This window comes from Pavona decussata, unplaced genomic scaffold, assembly GCF_977016875.1.
Source record: "Pavona decussata unplaced genomic scaffold, jaPavDecu1.1 SCAFFOLD_140, whole genome shotgun sequence".
In the NCBI taxonomy this organism is placed as follows: Eukaryota; Metazoa; Cnidaria; class Anthozoa; order Scleractinia; family Agariciidae; genus Pavona; species Pavona decussata.
The window spans coordinates 2605824-2629214 of NW_028145553.1; the positions used below are offsets into that span (position 1 = coordinate 2605824).

The 23391-nt window shown below is 38.3% G+C and overlaps 1 protein-coding gene across 1 annotated transcript; it reads left to right on the plus strand.

The window, feature by feature from the left end:
• The first annotated feature begins 1699 nt into the window (after nucleotides 1–1699).
• On the plus strand, nucleotides 1700–23262 carry LOC146467014 (uncharacterized). Its single transcript, XM_085126719.1, has 2 exons — nucleotides 1700–2377; nucleotides 19932–23262. Exons 1-2 carry the CDS (start codon nucleotides 2335–2337, stop codon nucleotides 22835–22837), a joined length of 2949 nt encoding a protein of 982 aa, XP_084982845.1. The 5' UTR covers nucleotides 1700–2334; the 3' UTR covers nucleotides 22838–23262.
• The last annotated feature ends 129 nt before the right edge of the window (nucleotides 23263–23391 follow it).

Consider the following 23391-nt stretch of genomic DNA (forward strand, 5'->3'; position numbering starts at 1 on the left):
AAGTTGTAATTTTCATTACAGTCGTTTCAAAAACTATTTCAGAAAATAAATCGAAACTTTTGAAAAGACCAGAGCTAGTGTTGTATTATACAGAAATAACTTTTCCCATGAGGCTTAGTTATCTACACCAGTTTTACTGCCGTAGTATAAAAATATTTCCACTTTCTGCATGGGCTGTCGCTTAAAAAATAAAAGTTAGAAAATCAATCAACAATAATTTTTTTAAAAAAGTCCCTTTAAAAGAAACTGAGCAGTGCTAATGGGTAATACTATGGAATTCGCCATCAATCAAAGCAATTGTTAAAAATTAATATTGCATAGGAAAATTATAGATCTTGAAACCAAATAAGGAAACTGTATTATAAATATAAAAAATAGGTAAAAATCTCAAATAATAAGTTTTCAACCAGGAAAATGTTGTCTTGTGCTGGACTTTCGGTCCTGTGGTTTGTTCATTTGGGCTGACATCCGTATGACGGTTGTTTGATTATTTAATTGATCATTCAGGGACCGTAGCGGTTTTTGGCCCTCAGTTCATTCCTCATTTTCTGTGTGTCTATCTCTGGCCTTGTATCCAAATGTTTCAGTAATTTTCACTAATGTTATTATTCACACGGTTTTTTATGCAATCAAATTAGCCTTTAGCGTTGGCTTAATATTTAATTAAAAGCTATCTAAAATTTTCTCAAAAAATTAACTATAAATATAATCAGTATCCAAATTATCATTTAAAAGTATTTAAGAAATATGAGAAGCCCATAGTTCGGAAATATCCGTGTAATTGGCAATTGGTATGCCTTCTTCGTTCATATGGTCATTCAGGCTTTCGGTTTTGTCTGTTCACTTTGCTTGGCTTCCTGTGGGCTTCCTGTCTGGTTATTAAGTTAGTCATTCAGTGTCCTATGTGGTCTTCAGCTTTGTGTTCATTCATCCCTCCGGTTGTCTGTCTCGTTCGTGTTTGCGTATGGATTCAGCCATCTCCATCAGCTCTACTGGTGGCACGGTATACCCAATTTTCTACCATGGGCTCTCTAAGTAAACCACAAATATAAAAGTCATATTAAAACATTAGAAGAATAGTCTTCATGTTTTAATATTAAGCTGCAATACTACAAAGTAAGACTTAATCCCTCTCTATTGATCTGGCAAAAACAGCTTAAGCTTAAATAAGCAATTATAAAAAATAAAGCTACTAAGATTAAATTAAGTATCTACACAAGCAGCCCAATTCAGAAATAATTTCAACCGTGCAATTGGCTTCCTGAGCTGGTCCTTCGGTTATGGGGTTGAGCTGGCATTCGGTCATGTGGTTTGTTCATTTTGACTGGCATCAATGTGGTGATTGACTGGTTACTTAGCTAATCTTTCAATAACATTGGTGGTTTCAGCCTTATGTTCACTCCTCCTTCCGTCTGTCCATCCCTTCCTTCATTTCCGTATGGTTCGGTTATCTTCACTAGTGTACTAGTGACACGGTTATCTACAGAACAAATTAGTTTCTCACATGGGCTTAAAAATTAAAATTTTAAAAGCTATATTAAAACATCAGAAGTTACCTCTTCATGTTTTAATATTATAGCTGCAATGCTATAGAGAGAGACTTCATCTCTCTCCTCCTATCTGACACACAAAGACGATATGGATATTGGTCACGGCTGTAGAGGGACATTGCACGAGTTACCCCTTGTATCTTTCAATATCTTATGATTTTGTCGCTGCCTGACAGAGCTAGAGATGGATCTGGGAAAATATCATGGCCCATAAACTTTTCTTAGCATTGTCCGCTTATAGTCATTTTCATGGTTCTAAACTTAGGAGCAGATTTAACATAGAATTAAGAAATAATTTTAAAACAATAAAGCATTATTACCATAATATTAAGGCTTTCGGTGTCATTGATTTCCTGTCATCATTTTTTCCAGTATAAACATCAAAGTTATTTTTGCATTGTATTTAACTCTTTCAGAGTAGAAAGGTTCAGCATAGTTTTTAACAAGGAGAACTAAACTACACCGCTAACTATGACATTCTTTCGCTCTCTCACTAAATTAAAAGCGCGCGCGCTAACAATCAATCTTAGCTTCGAGATAGTCTGGGTACTAGAGTGTGACGTTATCGTTTGAATAAAACGTCGTGTTCAAATAATGTCGCGAGCTCGGTTAGATAAACAAACTTAACTGTTTTATCAAAGGAGCCAGGTAAAAAGACTCAGTTTTAGCTGTTAAAGTTTTAAAGGTGAGCTGTTAACTTGCCTTTCTTCAGCTCCGTGTTTCAACACTTTACATTTTCAAGTTGTTTCATCTACGAGAAGACTTAGTCCAGCCAGCTTTAATAATGCAAAATAAGAACTCTTCTTCGGCAGACGCCGGACACTCAGGTACAAAGAAATATAAGTTAATAATTTGCTGAAACTGCATAGAATGATACATGTCAACTCAGGCACGTAGGGCCAGCTGTGGTGCCGCAGTTTGAAACGTGTGGTAGAGAGATTCACCCTGAATTTATCCATAATTTTCTCCCTCGCTAAGATTTTTACACATTTCCTTCGTGGTTTTCGTTGTTTGGCGTTTTTCCAACTCTCTACCGGGTCTGTTCACTGTGCCCCTGACGAGATTGACAGACCTTCTGAGCAGACCGTAGCTTTATTTTGCTTTAGTCACTCTATGCTGTTTCTTAATTATTTTTTTGGTGAGCTCACTGAAATACGTGCATAAGGTTTTAATAATTACTTAACATTAACTAATAGGGACGAATGCTCGTCGCTTCTCACTCGTTCCGAAAAGATAAGCGTTTTAAGTTTGCATTAAAATATCAGAAAATCGATCCATATAAACACTTATGACTATAAACAAAAGAGCTGTCCAGTCGGTCGTTCAGCTGTTCATCTCGTTTCGCGGGTTCGTTCACCCGGTGTTTCGTTCGTTCGTTTTTACCGGCGAGCGCTCGGTGGACCGTTTGTTCGTTAACTCAATCATTCGGCCATCCCTTCGCACGTTTGGATGTTCGTTCGTTCGGGCTTCCGTTTGTTCGTTCATTTGCGTTTCTGGTTTGTTCAGTTGTTCCTCCGCTTGCCCAGTTCTTTTTGTTATCCATGGGCATAAACATGTTATAAAGAATAAAACTAAACCATTTAAAAGCTGAATGAAAACATTACGAAGAAGCCCTCATTTCAAAAACAACCGTATAATCGGCATTTGGTGCTGTTCTTTCGGTCGTGCGGTCATATCTAATATCCATATGCACAGAGGACTGAAAATTAAAACTCTAATAAGAGATACACACTAATAGCCCTTTTCAAACCAATTATAATCGTGCAATTGGCTTCTTATGCTGATCTTTCGGTTATGGGGCTGGGTTGACTTTCGGTCATGTGGTTTGTTCATTTCAGCTGGTATACACCGTATTCACGGGGGAACTGGGACGAGCGGCAATGGCGACGGACGCAAACTTCTAAGCTCCGTCTGGGTCTCGAAGCAGACATGTAAAAACCATAAAAAAAATGGAAGGGAAAGACCAGGGAACGAAGAAGAAAACCGGTAGACGTAAAAGAGAAGAAATGAGCAGTTTAAGTAGCGAAAATTCGCAGGGAACGCCAGAAGCAAAACGTGCTGGCAACACCCGACAAATGGCGGACGTTGTAGATGATGCGAGCAATGTAGGCTTATCAAGAAGCGACCCTCAGGTTCCAGCGTTAGCAGCGATATGGGAGGTTGTGGTACGCATCGAAGCAAATACAAATCTTCTCATTAATGAGCATAAAGCGTTAAAGACACATTGTGAAGAGCTTCAAAAGAGCATACAATTCACCCAAGCAGACGTGGAAGACATGAAGAAAGAAAACCAGAAGCTTAAAGATACAATGAAGACAGTTAACGAGAAAAACAACGAACTAGAGAAGAAAGTTGACCAGTTGGAAAACAAGCTCCAGTCAAGCGTCGAGCAGGGAAATATTTTAGAGAAGAAATTGGAAGAAGCGACAAAAATGCACGACAACTTGGAACAGTATTCAAGAAAATTCAACTTAGAAATATACGGGATTCCCGAACAGGAAAGAGAAGATACAGAGGAAATCGTGCTCAACCTCGCTAAACGTTTGAATGTCAACCTAGAGCCCGAAGACATCGATATAGCACACCGGATGAAGAAAGGTAATACTCGGCCTAGGCCGATTATTGTCCGGTTTACTAATTATTACAGTAGAAATAGACTATACAAGAACAGGAAAAAGCTACGCAGGGCAAATTTCGAAGGTTTTATTGAAGGAGCTCACAAAATCTATATCAACGAGAATTTGACTGCCTTAAGATCACAATTGTTCAAAAAGGTCAGAGAAAAAAAAGGAAGTCAAAACTGGAGAATCTGGACTTTAGATGGCACAATATATGTGAAAACAGATCCCGAATGTAGCTCTGCTACTCCAATTAAGTGTGAGGCGGACCTTAGCAGATTACGTTGATAGTTTATACTTCATATGTAGCTTAAGCTTAGTTTATTCATTATGCCCGCACCCTTTATCTTTCTCTTCCTCTCGATCGTCGATCACGTTACAAAACTGATATTATTACAAATTTTGCTTCATTTGCTTCGATGACGGATGGAGGTTTAGGATTTTGCATAGCTTGTTTTTTTTTCACTTTCGGACGAACGCGGATAAATCCCAGAAGAGTAATTTAAGCGTTAGTGTCCTTTTGTTATTAGCCTTAGTTTAGTGTCAATTATTTTGTAGTCCGTGTTTTGTTTCCTTTTTGGGGGGCCTAATTTTCTTTAGCTTAATTTATGCTCGAATTTTGTTTCTTACTGTTTTGTATAAACAATGTCTAACTTGAAGATTTTGTCACTGAATGTGCGTGGCCTTCGTAAAGCAGAAAAAAGAAGAGCTATATTCTGTTATCTGAAAAAACAAAAAGCTTCAATTTTTTGCCTTCAAGAAACATTCTCAAAGACAGAAGACGAAACTATTTGGCGTGCTGAATGGGGTGGACAGATATTATTTTCTCACGGCTCAGAGCACTCTAGAGGTGTATGTATATTAGTGAAACCAAACGGCTTTCCCTTAGAAACCATAGAAAATGATGAAGAAGGGCGGTATATCTTTGCTAATTTGAAATTAACAACAGAGGAATTATCATTAGTCAATATTTATGCACCAACGGATTGTCGCCTGCAAATTCCATTTCTGCAAAAAATTACCCACCGTTTGGTAACTAAAACCTGTGTTTCTAGGGTCATTATGGTAGGAGATTGGAATACAACGCTTAGCCATCTAGACAAAAGTGGTGGCCTTCCATGGAAAGAAACAATTTATAGGAATGGTTTAGTGAGTTTGATGGCGGAACTTAACTTGGTTGATGTTTACAGAACACTTCACCCAAACACAAAAACATATACTTATGAAACCAAGAGTCAAAAATTAAAGTCTAGAATAGATTACTTCATAATTGCAAAACAATTAATCAACAAGGTAAAGAAAACAGAAACACGATCCTCAATTGCTCCCGATCATAAAGCTGTCTTTCTTAGCCTTGAAATCGATCAAACATTTAAACGTGGACCGGGTACATGGAAATTTAACAACACACTACTGAAAGACGACGAATATATAAATTTAATTAAAAACAATTACTCTTCTATTCAAGAGAAATACAAAGAAATTGAAAGCCGTCAACTGTATTGGGAATTGGTAAAAATGGAAATAAGAAGTATGACAATTGTCTTCTCCAAGAAGAAAAGGTTCAATTTGAGAAACCGTGAAACAGCCATCCAACGTAAGTTAGAAGAGCTAGATAAGGAAATTTGTAATAATCAAAATCTAGACGATGATATTCTAACGGAGTACGAGAACCTTAAAAAAGACCTGTCCGAAATTTATCATACAAAGGGAAAGGAGGCGATGTTCAGATCAAAAATAAGATGGATTGAGAATGGTGAAAAACCAACGAAATACTTTTTTAACTTGGAAAAACGGAATTATGAGAAAAAGATTATAACCCAGCTTAAAACAATAGACGGAGAAATAATCACGGATTTAAGCATGATAAATGAAGAAATAGAAAACTATTACAAAAACTTCCTGACTGCTAGAATCCCACAAGACGAGAACAATAATTTCGACGACAACTTTGCCCGCTTCTCCTCTGATTTACAAAATCCAAAACTAGCTCAAGACGAAGCAAGCGAACTTGAGCAAGAACTGACAAAAGATGAACTACTGAATGCCTTAAAAGGTTTCCAACCTGACAAAACTCCAGGTGATGACGGTTTCACGAAAGAATTTTATGAAATCTTCTTCGAATTGCTATGGAGGAACCTCCTCGACTCTTTCAACGAAGCCTTTCAAACAGGCAAACTGTCTATATCTCAGAGAAGAGGAATTATTTCGCTAATACCAAAAGATGAAAACAATCTTATGGTCTTAAGCAACTGGCGTCCAATAACATTGCTTAATGTCGACTATAAAATATTGGCTAGAGCTATTGCAAAAAGAATAGAGACGAAGATGCCCAAACTGATTCATTCGGACCAAACAGGGTTCGTAAAAGGACGATACATCGGTCAAAATGTGAGGCTTTTAAATGACCTTATGGAATTTACCGAATTAAACAAAGTCCCAGGAATACTACTCTTTATAGACTTCGAAAAAGCCTTTGATACATTAGAATGGCCTTTTATTCATCACACTTTAAGATTCTTCAATTTTGGCCCGAACATTCAAAAATGGATTTCAGTACTCTATAGCGATGTTGAAAGCGGAGCTATAAACGGCGGATACATGACTAATTATTTTCGAGTATCAAGGGGCGTAAGGCAAGGATGCCCGCTGAGCCCTCTATTATTCGTCCTATGTGTAGAACTTCTTGCACAAAAAATACGACAAAATCCGGAAATAACAGGTATTGAACTACCTAATTCCATTGAAGCTAAGCTAAGCCAGTTCGCTGACGACACTACATTAATATGTAAGGACACGATGTCATTACGTGGAAGTATGTCAGTTTTGGGGAGCTTTGGTGAAATTTCAGGTTTAAAGCTAAACAGCAAAAAGACAAAGGCTATGTGGATAGGCTCTTTGAAAAACAACAAAACCAAACCCTTAGAGATAGATGTTCCAGCGGACCCAATTAAGACCTTAGGAACCTATCTTTCAAACGATAGAGACAAAAATAACAATTTGAATTTTTATCTAAAAATTCAAAAGATGGAAACTAAATTAAATATCTGGTTGTCTCGCGACCTTACACTTATGGGAAGAACCCTGCTTGCTAAAACTCTAGGAGTCTCAAAATTGGTGTATGCAGCCTCAATGTTGACTGTTCCTCAAGAAGTTATTAAAAGAGTCCAAACCAAGCTCTTTAATTTTTTATGGAAAAACAAAAAAGATAAAATAAAAAGGGAAGTTCTTTTTCAAGAAACAAGTAAAGGTGGCCTGAACTTTCCAAATTTTGCAACGTCAGTTAAAGCACTCCGCTTGAGTTGGATTGGTAGACTGCTTAACAGTCCAACTACCGATGCATGGACAGCTATTCCAAATGCTTTTTTTGAAAAATATGGAGGTCTTAACTTCTTGCTCAAGTGTAATTATCATATAAAGAAACTAGACAAAAATTTACCGTCTTTCTACTTAGAAATGCTAGAGTACTTTAAGGAATTACGTCTAAATCGCCAAGATAAATACAAAAGTGACCTTGTTTTATGGAACAATCAAGACATAACTATTGAAGGTAAATCGCTGTTCTGGAAAAGTTGGACCGAAAATGGAATTTACTACATTCAAGACATTCTGAATGAAAATGGAAAATTCCTAACTTATGAAGAATTTAATCGCAAGTACAAAATAAAAATTAATTTTCTAAAATATTTTCAAATCCTGGCATCAATTCCAGCAAACCTCAAATCAAAGGCAGCTTCTACACCCAGACCCATGAACTTTATTCTCGATGATTGTGATACATTTGACTTATCTAGGGACAAATCGATTAAACTTTCAAAAATGAAATGTAAAGACTATTATCATCTCTTTCAAGAAAAAGCAGAAGTTACACCAACAGCCATAAAAACTTGGGCCAGACAATACCCCGATATAGAATGTAAATGGCAAAAATTATTCCAAAATATACCTCGCCTCTCTACTAACAACAAACTGAGACAATTCTCCTTTAAAATGTTACACCGTATTTTAGTGACCAAAAAAGAACTCAAACGATTTAAAATAGCAGATAATGAGGAGTGTTTTTTCTGTAATTCAGCTGATTCCTTGGAACATGCATTTCTGGAGTGCCCTGCAGGCCAAAAACTCTTTCAAGAAGCCTTAACATGGTTTAATAATAAGCACAAAGTAAATTTTACTCCATCTAAACAACAGTACCTATTTAAAGACTATGATCCACCCCTGAGTACTAACTCAAAATTAATGCGGAAATTCCAGATCCTTACTGTACAAACTCAGAAATATTACTACTCATGTAAAATGTTAGAAAAACCTCCAAATATTCTAGAATTGAAGTCAGCGCTAATCTTACAATGGAAAGTTGAAAAATGGGAAATTTAAAATTAATTTAAATTAACGAAAACGCACAATTTTTTTTTTTTTTTTTTTTTTTTTCTTCCAGTGACAAAATTTCATCCTTTTCTTACTGCTTTCCTGTTTTTTTTTTTTTTAGTAGCGTGTAACCCGCAGTTTGTAAGTAATCTAGTTACTGTTATGTTTCAGGCTATCTGTATTAAATTGTAAGTAGAGTCCTGTTTTGTTCAGTAGCGTAAGTAACCAGTAAACATGTATTGTAGGTAGAAAAAAAAAAAAAAAAAAAAAAAATTCGTAAGCTTTCTTCAAGAAAAAAAAAAAAAAAAAAAAAAAAAAAAAAAAAAAATACACCGTATTCACAAATGGCGGATACGCGGGAAAAAACTGGCACTAGGCATCAAAACGAGGCGTTTTAGGATAAACAAAAAGTAATTTGCCTGCGAGTACAAGCTCACAGAGAGACTATTTAGCTAACAAGCTCTAAACAGCAAGTTTTTCAGATCACTGGTTTTATTCCGAACGAGGTTGGTCTAATGTTTCTTGGTTCGTTTCTTGTAGCAATCCCAAATGCAAAATAGACAATCACGGAAACAAATCGGTTAGAGTTTTTGTTTCCGAAGGATTCAACTTTCGAGCGCAGGTGGATAGGGATACTACAGAAGTTTGTTTGGTATGTCTTTCGAAATCCGAAGGTAAGATAGGTCTTGAAGGAAACAAAATGAACGTACAAAAGGATGCATTTCTAACGAGAGTTGCGTGACCAGCTTCGTATCGGACGTTCCTAGCGCAAGAGAGACTACAACCTTTTGTCTAAACCGCTATAATACCAAGAAAAAAAAGACGAAGATGACAACGAAAAGACGTGAAATATGTGGAGAGAAACGGCTGGACGAATAATTTAAAAAGAAGCAACAGGTGAACCAAGACTTGTCTGTTTCGATTCATTTATATTGTAGCCGTACTGTAAACAACAAGCAGAGAATGCAGTCCCCTCAAAATTCATAATTTGTTAAATCAATCAAGTCATCAAATAAAAATCCAACTGTTTAATGATGAAACAAGCACAGAAGGAACATTTCTTGCCTGAATGAGAAAATTGTATTCCGTGAAACAGGGACGTACTAGAGAACACAGCATTGTGGCTATTTAACCGGCATTTCGGTTGAAATCATTAAAGATTTGCATACTTAATTAGGGTAATTTGTCAGAATTAGATTATCGTATTTCGCTTTACACTGGGTTCCTAAACTTGCCATTCCTTGTAATGCAGTTACAATATAATGCATTTGAGAGTGACATTCCTGAATTCCCTTGCAGGATCGTTTTCTTAAAATTGATACCTTACTTCCAGTAGTTCCTCTTGACTTTGGTAACTGCCATATTTTCAATGACTAAGACTTGCATGAATCTTGGCTAATCTTGCGATGCATGATATCTTTGTTGTTTCGGGGGAAAAGCGCCTAAAATGTACCGAAATATTTAAGTCTTGGCTCACATATTGCTTCCTTAGTTAAACTTTTCTTTCAGTAGCTTCCATCCACCTCCTTTTGTTTTCGTTTTTTAGGCATTAGAGCTGTTCACAATAGTAGGAGTCGGTTTTTGTAGCTTTTGTGATCGGAACTTCCGAGTAGTAATCACCACGCAACTGTCTTTGGAACTGCGTCCGTTTGTAGATTCATTTTCTTTCCTTCGAAACCTGTTTTAATCCCCTTTCCAAAAAATACATTAAACAAACCTTTGTGGCTCCTGCTAGAGTGAAGATCTTTCTAACAACTTTTCATATTTTCTGCAGACATTACACTCGAAGGTTTGAAACAAACAATCTAACTCAGTTGTTTCCCGTGAGTCTCTAGTTTGCATTTGAGATTGCTACAAGAAGCCAACCAATAAATGATAAACACTAGAACTTGAACTCGTTCGGACTAAGTGATCAGAAAAACGCAATCTTTAGAAACTCAGCACTTATCGACCCTCTAGAAGCTTACATTCGCTGGAAATTTTTTTTGTTTATCCTAAAACGCCTCGTTTTGATGCGTAGTGCCAGTCTTTTCCGCGCGTGTCCGCCATTTGTGAATACGGTGTATACATGGGTTTTTTTTGTCTGATTATTCGGTTAGTCTCTCAATGGCCCTATTGGTTTCGGCCGGCTTATGTTCCCTCCTCTTTCCGTCTGTCTGTCCCTTCCCATATAAATCCGTATGGTTCGGTTATTTTCACTAGTACTACAAGTGACAAGGTTTTCTACAAACAAATTCACTTTTTATATGGGCTTAATCCTAAAAGTTTAAAAGCTATATTAAAACATCAGACGTTTTCCCTTCGTGTTTTAATATTAAAGGTGCAATGCTATAGAGAGAGACTTCATCTCTCTCCTCTGATCTGACACACAAAGACTTAACATCAATGGCATTCTCATCAACCTACACCTGGATAAGCAGGCTGATGTCACTGTAGTTACCGAAAATCACTATGGGAAGCTCTAAGGCAAATGTAACCTGCAGCCCACTAGCGTAGCGATTAGGAGTTACTCCGAAAAAGGAAAGGGGCCAGCGCTACCCCTGCTTGGAAAATTTGCAGCAACACTTACCCGGGGAGAGAAGGAGATCACAGAGCCTGTGTACCTGGTTAAAGGTCACTAAGGGGACACTGCATTGCTTAGCCGTCAGGACGCCGAACGTATGCGCTTTGTAGACCACCACCTGGACCTGACCTCGAGTACGCCACTACCTGTCATGGGAAAGAGTTGACAAGCCACAGACGACCTGATTGAGGAGTACAAGGAAGTGTTCTTGGGCTTAGGAAAGTTAAAAGGAGTCAAGGTAAAGTTACACGTGCACCCAGACGCAAAAGGTGCTGTACAGAAACAGAGGAAAATATACCTAACACTCAAAGACAAGTTTGATCAGATTCTCAACAAATGGGAGGAAATGGACATCACTGAAGATGTAGGAGATGAAACCAATGTACTGGTGCAGCAATGTCATCCTCACCCCAAAGAAAGACGGAGAAAATATTAGAGCAAGCGTGGAAATGGCGGACGCCAACAAGTATCAAGAGAACCAGGTGTGACATCCTCGAAACTCAATGGTGTCTAGTATTTCTCCCACTTGGTCATGAAAATGGGTACATGCAATTGGAGCTGGCCGAGGAAAGCAGGAAGGTCATGACTTTCTGCACACACAGGGACCTAAAACGCTTCACGAGACTGCAGTTCGGAGTCAACAGCGCAGCCTAGTTCCTCAACAAAATTGTCCGTAAGGCAGTAGTGCAGGAGCCGAACGCTGTCAGCATTTATGATGATGTCTTAGTCTTGGCACAGCACCGGAGGAACATGACAAAGCACTTAGGCACATACTACAGTTGTGGTGCGAGCATGGGCGTACACTCAATTCTGTCAATTTGAAAAAGCGCAGGCTCAATCTCCGAGTTGTTAAGTTCTTGGAAAGTGTGCAAGCAGAGCATTCTACTCGACAAGCTAAAGCAGAACCTAAGTTAGTGTTCATAGCGCGAGGTTAGGTTAATGTTCTGCTCGACAGATAACAACAGCTTAATAAAGAACTGACTACCCAAGTAAAGCAGTTTGCTCGACAGATAACAACAGTTCTGGGAAGAACTGACTACCCAAGTAAAGCAGTCTTCTCGACAGATAACAACAGTTCAATAAAAACTGACTACCCAAGTAAAGCAGGACAGGATTAATATCGCGCGGTGATGGTTGAATTAATTTGGCGGTAGATAAAAACAGTGCAGTAAATAAATGACTAAGAACCAAGCTATGCAATATAATAAGTTCAAAAAACAGAATCTTAGAATTGATACAGCCTATTTACAAATTTCACTACTCACCAATGCCTTGCTTTGCTTTTATATGATCGTGAATCCATGAAGAATACGCGCGAGTTTCCAAACCTCGATCAGTTTCCCGCCATAATTACAAAGATTCAACAAGACTTCGACTCTCGGCAATGGTCTGAAGTATATTTTTCCAAAAAATCGTTCTAATTCCTAAACGTATGCGTTGCTTTTATTGTGCTTGCGTTAAAGGCTGAGCGGAAATTTGTTAGCCAAATTCAAAGACGGACAAAGCTGGGACAAGTCACACCAATACAACTCAATTTCAAAAGTACATTATTTTATCGAAGCTGGCGTCAATTATTTATCTGAGCATCGCATTCCCAGTTGAAGAAAATAAAAAACGAATGACCCAAGAACTATTTTCCTCGGCTTTATGGTAGATAAAACTTACCAAGTCGAATATGTATGTTTAAAGGTCAATCCTCGAGCAGAGGAAGTGGTCTCCTGTTTCAATACATTAATTTGCCGCACGCCGCAATTATCGATGAATACAAAAAATTCCATTCCTTTATGACAGTCTGGGCTGGAAAATGTTACGAAAACGAAGGCAAACCAATGGCAAAGTCAGAAGTTGACCGTGGAAAATCATACAATACCACTCCGGAAAACACTGCGCGTCGCAAGGCACGAGTTTGTCTCGAAAACGCAAGATAAAACTGCGTGACTATAATACACTGTGGTTGTTTCATGTTACATTTCCAGGCATACGATGACACCTGGCGCACAATATCAAGGGGACCCCTGGGTGGAATTTCTTTCATGCTCAAAGCTGCTCATCGAGAAATGTTTTAAAAACATCGATATTCGCAAACGATTACCATGAATACCGTTGGTTGTTGCTCACGTACCCGGGGGTGGGGGGATACTCCCCTATATAAGCTATATAGGTACGTGCCGCCCCAAAGGGTATGGATTTTTAGCCATTTTGGTCTGAAAACGGGTATAGATTTTGATCATTATGGTCTTAAATCGGTATGGTTTTCAAGGGAGCCACGAGAGCGTACAAACGTATTTGTATTTTCAACTCCAAATGAACAGTAGACTAAAGAGAAGCATCTAAAATACATTATTCGTGCTGGATTTTCGGGTGAATTTTACCAATTCTGACTTTTGCACTGATGTAAAGCTTAATTACGCCATAACAAAGGTCTGAAAACGGCTATGGATTTTAGAGGCCAGGCCTGAAAACGGGTGTGGAAAATGGCATGTTTTGGTCAAAAATAGGGTCAGGATTTGGAGAGCTGAGCGGCACACCCCCCACAGAGAATTCCGTGGAGTAATCTCCCCGCCCCCTCCCCCGGGCTCACGTACTATGTTTTAAGAAGAAGTCTTGTGAATCTTATGAACCATTTAGAAGAATGTTGTTGTTTATGAGTTGAGGTGTTCTCTGACTGATGATTATCTTTGCATTCTCGACTCGTTCACGGTAAGACTTTTAAAGTGCCCCTGGGACGAAAATTTCATTTTCCAGCTTTTTGCATTTTCGTGTAGAATATGACCTTCTTACTCATGTTTACCAAATTTCAATCCTTTACGGCGATTGGAAGTATTTTTTTTTTTAGCTTTTTATTCGAGATTTCACGGCCGCCATTACTTGGCCTTGTTCCGGAAGTTAAGGCTCAAATTACAGGAAGTGACGTCATTGGTTCGACACGAAAAATTCCACATGGCTAATTTTCATACGGATTCTACTTCATAAACTGTATTCTGCTGTTATTTAGTTCGCAACAGCAAGATACAGTTTATGAAGTAGAATCCATATGAAAATTAGCCATGTGGAATTTTTCGTGTTGAGCCAATGACGTCACTTCCTGTAATTTGAGCCTTAACTTCCGGAACAAGGCCAAGTAATGGCGGCCGTGAAATCTCGAATAAAAAGCTAAAAAAAACAATACTTCCAATCGCCGTAAAGGATTGAAGCTAGAAAATGAAATTTTCGTCCCAGGGGCACTTTAAGTGATGATTAATCAATACTATTGATATCGAAAATATGCCAGGTATCGTTCAATGTCATTTTTGTATAGTATTGATTTGAAAACTTGGTATCGTCCCATTTTTGCTTAAAAAAATGAACCTCTGTTATTGACCGATTGAAAATTTTAACTGAACCACAATCATTAGTAGAGGATATAACGAGAAACGTTTCATTAAAGAAAGTAACAAGATCGCTGTCCATTACGTTAATGTAGCAGTATGTTTCGAAGGCAAATTTCACTTAATTGAAGCAAGACAATAAGACGTTGTAAAATTGGCAGCTTAATCGCAGCAATTTTTTTGATAACTACAACAAAACGTTTATTGAAAATAGATGATATGTACACGATGGAAATTCTCCGAAAACACTTCCAGTTACTAGTCTGGATGCTCCATAACCGCTGAGCTATGGGTGACTCATGTGTTGAGAATTTCAAACAAAAATGAATGTTCGGGATTTGAACAAGAAAGGTTTCCACAATTTACTGAATTGAAGCTGTCAGTGGCTGGCCGAAGCCGTCGCCGACACGAACATGAAAATTAAAAGCCACAGGATGAATGCACTTTAATAAACAACAAAATACGATAGAAGATGACAAGTGACAAGTGATTCAACCGAAATAAGTAAAAACCTAAATTACAAATTCACAAAGTGAAAAAAGCAATAAGAAGTACGCGGAATGAACAAACCGAAATATACAAGTAGACAACTAAGAGAAAGTAAAATACATTGGCGAGGAACGCTTAACTCAGCAGAGAAGATAAGAGCTCGTAGAACACGATGCAATCCAAAAACTTGTAACAAAAATAAAAAAAACACGCTGGAAAAAACTTCAGCTAATATAGGGACGCGGAATGCAAATGTAATCAACACCTACAATAGTAGGTCCTGGGTGAACTCCCTATAAGGCGTCCCAATTGAATTCTAGGCGCAACAGAAGCTTACATATACAGTACGTCATTTTCTTGTTCTTAATCGTGAATATTGTTATATATAGTTAGTTCAGTATCTGCAAAGAATTACGTTTTACGGACGAAGAAGCGAGAAAAATGAAAGAAATATTTTTGAGGGTAAATACAATCACCCTCATCCACTAATCCACGGAGACCCAGGGGCAGATTGCGGAACGGAGTGAAGTTTTAAAGGGCGAAATGGGGACTAGCGAAAGTTTACACGATTTCGCCCCGTTCCGACAAAGAACTGTCCCCGCAGGTCTCCGGGGATGTGTCGCCCTCCAATAGAGATAAATCTTTAGATTGGGTTACGAGTAGGTCTTCTTAATTTCACCATCTACGTCCCCAGACTTTTCCCTTTCCTGTCGCTTCTAACAGATGAGAAGACTCAAGGCAAAAACAAAATTGCATGATTTACCAACCGATTATCTTAAGCAATGCAAGTTAGACTCGAAAAGTCGTCTCGTAGTCAATCTCGTACTCCAACTCAAATCTAAAAAGGTCCTTGGTACCCCTCTCGTGAAAATTAAAATAACAAATTTATTTGCGATCGACATAAAATTTCGCGTTGCATGTACCTAAAAATATAAGAAAAAACTGAGAGGAGTTAGAGAAGTCCTGTAAAAGTGTTAAAAATATTGGGATGAGCCATTTGTCTCTTTAGCGAAAGCAACATAAAATATTACTGACTTTTAAGTGGGTTATGTTGTATGCTTGTCTAAGTTGAAATGATGCCACCTGTATTGTTCCTTCATGGTTAAGATATAAGACAAAAACCAAACATACGCCAAACATGATCGATGAAACAGATTTTTTTTTTCGAAATGTTAGAAGGTGAAATTCTTCTTTTAGAGATGTTGAAAGGGATCAAACTCCCGGCACTCCTTTCAATTTATCTATTCTTGATGTTGAAATTAATAGCTCCAACCCTTTAAAAGACAATGAATATATTAATTCTCGGACGTTTTAGGTTATAGCCTCTATTTGTCTATTTATCTACTTATCTGACTATAACACTAAATTAAAAAAAAGTCATTATCTCAGTTTCTACGCTCATATAACTAATGATTATTTCCTATTTTTCGATCAAAATAGTCGTAGGTATGTTCCGTCTGCAAGTCATTATTGTCAGTTATTATCTCACAACACTAAAAGGTCTCATTGAGTTTTTAATCATCAAATAAACTTTTTCTTCTTCCATTTATTAAAGACTTGACCTCTTTTATGGCATTAACTTGAACGGTACGTTTAACAAACTAATGAACTGTTTGGCAATCTTTTCTTTTGCGCATAAATGATTTATTATAGGAATTAAGCTAGTTAACTAGCCATGTGCTCGGTTTTTACATTCATTCGGTTTCTTTTAAATGAAAGAAGAATTTGGTACAATGATTTCCCTTTTTATGTTTTCTTTGCTCATGACAATATCCTCTGGATGACAATATTCTCTGGATGCGATCAAGGTTCGCAGTGCTATTTCACTGCCAGGAGGCGTACTCACAAACGAGGACGCCCTTTAATCATTACAGCGTCATGCAGAAGTGACTCTTCCCCGATATCTTGAAGAATTGAGGCAGACCAAAACACTCCTGAAAGCTGATTTCTCAGATCGGAATTTCCCTGTACTATAGGTTCCTTGGTTACACTTGATGCGGCCATTATGTTTGCCGAGGGAGTCGAGAATGTCAATGTTGTCAGAAGAGACAATGGTGCGAGGGGATTCTGAGTTCAACCGAATCCAACCAACGACAAATTTCACACTGGAGTTCAACCCCTCAACGCTGCAAGAAACATCGTTTGGTGGCTCAAAGAGAAGCTTAAAAGTGGCATAGAGTCGTCTGATGATCACCTTTATATGTCACAGATTCTTCCTGCAGTCCTCGCTACTGATGGCATGGCGGTAATTTATCGGCTGACGAGGTCATCCAAACTTGCCTAGTTTCTGGAGGGCCTGGAAGGGTTAGGTTTCCCGCTTTACTTTAGCTTAAAATGCACTGTAAAATTCAATGGAGCAGTTGCAGAAAATGTTGTCGCTACAGTGTAAAAGCTTAAGCCAAAACAAGCACTATTTGCTTTTTCACGCGTGAAGCGACGTGATCGCTACTTCATTGGTGGATGGAAATCCGAGGATGGTACCATAGAGCAATTTCAGATCTCCACTGAGCTTTCAACTTTCCCTCTGTTCATGGTCACGTACTCCAACGAGTTCGGAAGGCTATTTGATTGTCCTTACAAAGCAGACCAGGGGTTCTTGTTTTGTCCTGAGGCAGCTCCTCACGGTGAAAGCAAACTAATTTTCATGGGAAGCAGAAATGTCAACGACTAGATGATGCTAGATCTAGATGACAACTGTAGTCTAATAAAACAAAAACAAAAAGGGATGAATGTAATTTTATTAACTTTAAGCAGATACAGAGTGTAAAGAGTAAAGTGCTTATTTGGAAGAACTGTTTCGTTTTGTACGCCGGGCTTTGGAACTGAACGGAGGAGCAAACTAACGTAGATGATGATTGAGAGGTAGCTGAAATAGAACGATGAACACGTTAACAAAAACATAGTTTAAAAGTTAACAGGTCTTGTTAGCGGGAAACAAGTTATAATTTTGAAGAAAAACACAACACTTTTTAATTTTAAAGACACCATGTTTTGGCCGTTACAACAGCAATCGTCAGTAAAACGAAAGGTAAACAATTGAATTGAATAAAATATCTTTTATTTCCAATTCAATTCCGTAGCTTATTTCGCAACTGACAATAGTTGTTGTAAAGGCCGAGACGTGCCGTTAAAATTAAAAGGTATTGTGTTTTTCTAAAAATTTAAAACAGATGTACTGATAAACCGATACCAAGATTTTAGACGATTTATTTTCTTGACAGTGTCACTAACTAAATTGAGATGGTAGACTTAGACTGTTTGGTTTTGATAAAAGAACAAGTGAAATTTAAAATGAGTTGTTGTTTACTTTGGTCCTTCTTAACAGCAGGTGTCAGCAATTAGTTGGTACCTGCAAGGCTTGACAAAGAAAAGAAAAATAGAGCTTGGCAAGGAAAAAATAAGATATAGGCAAAGGTGGTTGTGAACGAAATTCGGATTTAATCGTAAAGATATTCAACTGTTTTCTTCCGCAAAATGTCGGCTCAGAAAATTTCATAACACTGGAAAATTAATTAATTTCCTTCCTTTCCAGAGAAGTAGATATGTCGTTAAAAATGTGAAGAAGGGTCAGCTAGAATTTTCTTAAATCGGAAATTGCTTGTAAATTCAGGGCATAAAATTCCCTTTCCTAAAATTTTTGCAACAGGAATCAGTTTCATCTAAAGTATCGGCAAACAGATCAACAGGATTTCTTTCCATTTCTTCTTTTACTTTAAGAAGTTTTGTTCGTATCTTTATTTCCCTGAGAGCTAATGGATACCAGCCATGTAGCTGAATGGGCTACCCTGGTTAAATAAAGTTACTTACTTTGTACTTAAAATGGTTTCGGTGCTTCCGCAAAGGCCAAACAAAAAGGTGCACATTTTCTGCCATAAACATCCAGTCTTTGAAAAATCTTTGGAATGAGGAATTTCACCCACCTTTCCCTGATATACCTTGTTATTCGCAAAGACGTGAAGCTGTCTTTGATGTTGAAATTTTTAACATGAGGAGATATGGAAAAGCTATACTGAGTTGGTGATAGACAATTTGCCTTGATCACTAAAGGACGAACAGTTCTTGGGCTACGAAGTTCAAGACACTATTAAGCCATCAATGGACATCGTGCACAAATTTTCTTTCCGTGGAAATTAACAACTTGGTGTGAAACAAAAAGGAAGGTGAAGTGAGAAAATTATTTTTTTCAAACAAATTATTCTCCATTTCTGTTCACCATCTGAAACACCCTACAGTTAGTCGGATTAGTTGATCGTATTTTTTCAAAGCACCATTCTGCATCATTCCCGTCTGTTATTTATGTGCCTGTACATATTCTATAACAGAGCAATACACTAATCTTTAAAGTGTTCTAAAATTTATCAAATAAAAATCGAAATGCTATGTGACATTTATTTGATTTACTGGCAACTTTTTTGAAGAGAGCAAGGGATTTTAGATAACCATTAATATTTCCTGTCACCTAAAAGAGTAAAGGGGTTAGTTTTTTTAGAAACTGTGGTGCTGTGTGAGTAGGGAGTGGAAAGGATGGTTTAGTTTTAACAACAGAGTTGATGAGGTAATTTGGCCATCATAATGAGATTCAAGTGCTGACGTTTCGAGCGTTAGCCCTTTGCTTTCGCTTTCAATTCGCTATGACAAAGGGCCAACGCTCGAAACGGCAGCATTAAAATCTCTTTGCAGTGGCCAAATTACCTTATCAATTCTGTTGATAAAACCAAACATTTAAAAAGACTACTTTGTACTACTTTGAGGTTCATTCAAAACAAATCCACAAGAGCTTTTGCGGGTATTTCATTAAAAGAGCACTGATCCGCTCTGAAAATTACCTCAATATGAGATAGCTTTTAAATTTTTAATAAATTTTCGCCCTTTGTTAGTTTGTAAAAGCTTTGCTGTAACTCTTTATCGTCACAGCCATGATGAAAGCCACACTCATTGGAGCTGTGATCTTTCATATTATTACTTTTTCTTTCAGTGTTGTCTCAACGAAGACGTCCGATGAGCAAGTTGAAGACGTTCCAAACCAATGTCTTGTCCGGCGAAGTAATGGGTGATGAAACCGCTCTTGAATTGTTAAGACGACAAACTGAATTGACATATCAACTTAACATGGCGAAATACCAAAGAGAATTGCAAGTAGATAAACCTGACATCGTTCCAGAATTCGTAGATCAGGACTTTACAGTTGTTGGTTCTTTGGCAACTATTGATGCATCTGTAACATTTTATGAGGGAATCAAGAATGTTCGAGTTATCTTAGCTGAAAAGGCAGCGGGTTTCCCAGGTCGCCCCAACCCAACCAACGACAAGCTTCACAACAGACTACAGAGGATGAACGTCCTTCGCAACATACTGTGGCTAATCAAAGAGAAGCTCAAGTCTGGCGGACTAGTGAAGGTAGACCAGCCGTTGCTGGATAAATTGCGTGAAGCACAGGCCTGGCTATCAACACAGACTGGTGGTCACCTGGGACAAGGAATGACGAAAGTGCTTGAGAAATCGGGCCTGATGGAGAAGCTTAAGTTAAAATGGGGAGCATCTTCTCTGAAGTTCAGAACCTTCTCGGCAATCGCTGCAAATGGACTGGATTTTGCAATCAACGGCTATAACACGGTGGTTAATTCCCTTGCTTTAAATCAAGAACTGTCGAAGTCCAATATCCTGTCGCTTAGCAGCTCAGTCACCGCCATGGCTGGCGATATAACAATGACAGTTACTCAAATATTGGCATCCAGCGCAAAAGCAGCACCGGCAGCTGGTCCAGTTGGATATGCTATTGGTGCGACTCTTTACATCGCTTCTTATGCGACTGGCGTTGCTTCAGGATTGGTGGATCAAGACGATTTGGAGCCAAAGGACTACGTAAAGGCATTCCTATCCCCTCTAATACCTACACCTACTTTTGGTGCGTTAGTGGACATGATCGACCAAGCTTCAAAAGGGAATTATGTAGAAGCCTACTTTATTTACATGACACAGAGCGTACCAGCAGCTATCGTTCTCGGTGGAATGAGGATTATCGATGAGCTGACTGGATCTCGAAATTTGAGAGGATATAGCGAGGGTTTCACGGTCCTTAAACTTTTTAGGTACTTAAAAGCAAGTAACAACTTCGACGACCTGGTGAAAAAAAACGCCCAAGAACTAGTAAAGAAATTAAAACCCAAACAATTTGTTTATGCATTTCCAAAATTTTCGAACCAAAGGAAATATGAAGTTACAGGTTGGGAAGATTCTTCGTACTTGAAGTCGCAATTCAGAATCACGTCAGAGTTATCAAACTACGTCTTTTTTATGGCAACCTATAGCAATAAGTTCTCCACTCCCGCCAAAGGCAACTGCGACAAGTATTTAAAAGGAGCCACATTTTGTCCAGAAGTCCTCGATAGGGGAGAAAACACTTTGTTGTTCCTAGGTAACAGCATGAACGAAAAAGTGATTTTGGATAAAAACGTGGAAGCCTATGGAATGGGAGGAGATGACAAGTTTTTCATTGAAGGATCGCCACTGGTACGAGGTGGAACAATCAAGATTAACGGTGGAACGGGCAGTGATACAATCCAAACAATTCTCCATACTGTGAATATAGATGAAGACATGGAGATCTTTGTCACTGGTGGTGGACCAGAGAGAGATGTCATTAAAGGAGGACAATTGAACGACTATGTCATCGTGGAAAACGATAAAGTTACAGATATTGGTGGTACCAATACGTTCTTGTTAAGAGGAAAAGGAGGAGATGTCATAGACACAGGGCCAAGCCCGGGACTGATTGTCGTAAATAAAGAATCTGGTGCAACACAAATCAATCCTTACTCATGGCCAAAGGGAAACGATCAAAAGCCAAAAAGAATTGTTTATGAAAGCGGCAGCCTAACAAAGTACGGTGAAACAAAACTTAAGACTAAGCCATTTGTAATACGAGGAAGCAGCACACCACACGATGTTCTTCGCATGACAAACTTCAAGCCTGTTACTTCACCAAGCTCAAAGTCATCCGATCCAATGGTCGTGCTTGTTCCAGATCTTCAGACAAAGTCAGAGAAGACGAATTACAAAAACTTATATGACATATACTTTGATGCGATACATAAATCTAACATTTACAGAACGTTATTCCAGAATACGCTATGCTCTCATAACAACGACCCTGAGTCTGTTCCTCCCGTTTTCTGTCCTAAGGCCAAGGAAAGAGCGTCAATATTGTACAACCAAATCGAGAGAATGGAGCTGAGCGAATACGCGGCAAACCTTGTTCTCATTGGATGTACCCAAGATAACGATCGCCATGCAACGCGTGAGATCATCTCAGGACCAAAAGATCTTTATGCCATTCAGCCATGGCACAATACTCCACTAATTGTAGAGATGGGAACTGGAACTAACCGCGTGTGCTCTGGCAAAGGCAATGACGCCTACTCACTGATCCTTGATAAGAGTCTGGATATCATTTACGACAAAGGTGGTGAGAATCTTGTTGCTGTTGCGCTCCCCGAAGGAGTCACATTTTATGATGTGTGGCTCGAAATATTAGATGAGGAATACATCCTCTACTGCGGGAGAGAAAAAGAAAGCGCGACTAAGTGTTTGCGGTACATCTTTCATGGTGACGAAGACCGTGAAGCAAAGGATCAGTTCATGTTCAGAGAGCGCACAGGCAAAGAGGTCCAGTTTAAGATGCTACTCCGACCAAGATTTAACCCCAAACGGCAAGAGATTCCTCCATGGAAACTGCAGTTAATATTCTATTTTACAGCTTTTAAAGACGTATGCGGAAGTGATTCCTTCTTATCCAGTATTTCTCCAGCAAAAGGAGAGAAGGTCACGTACGGCTGTTCACTTCATAACCCAGCTTTAAAAAAGAAACAGCGTTCTGAATAGCTTACTGATTTCCAGCAGAGTGCATTACTTTTTGTTCCTTTAGACAACTGGATAATGAATAATCCGGATAAGAATACTCTGATCGATAAAATAACAACTTGAGCAGAAGCGAATGCGTCTCACCTTAATCATTATTAGAAAAGGATGGGTTCTAAAAAATTCGAAGGCAAATAAAAGTAATTGCTTTGATACGTGTCTTATAACAGACAAATTTTAATTGTTTTACTGTTCGTAGTGAATTCAAATTCGGAACTAGTATTGTATGGTTGACGAGTGCACTGCCTTTTTTGTCAATTGAATTCGATAATGATCCAATTCCTGAGTTTGTTAATTAACATAAATTTTTGTGAACAATCCTATTAAACATGATCTCTTAACAAGTGTGTTCAATGATTTTCTTACATTTAATAATTGAGCTGGTCAAGACCCTTGTGCGATTGTAAAATAATAAAGACCCTGTACAAAGGCATCAAGCTGTACACGATAGACAATTGTACAACACACCCACAAGACTTACGCAGGTATTCTTCTAAAGGTCATTGATTGATTTTACT

Excerpts from the sequence above, each read along its gene's own strand:
- LOC146467014 (XM_085126719.1), top strand. The coding sequence starts at position 2,335 with ATGCAAAATAAGAACTCTTCTTCGGCAGACGCCGGACACTCAG. Across the intron at positions 2,378-19,931 it reads GGCAGACGCCGGACACTCAG|TGTTGTCTCAACGAAGACGT; the intron begins GTACAAAGAAAT and ends TTTTTCTTTCAG.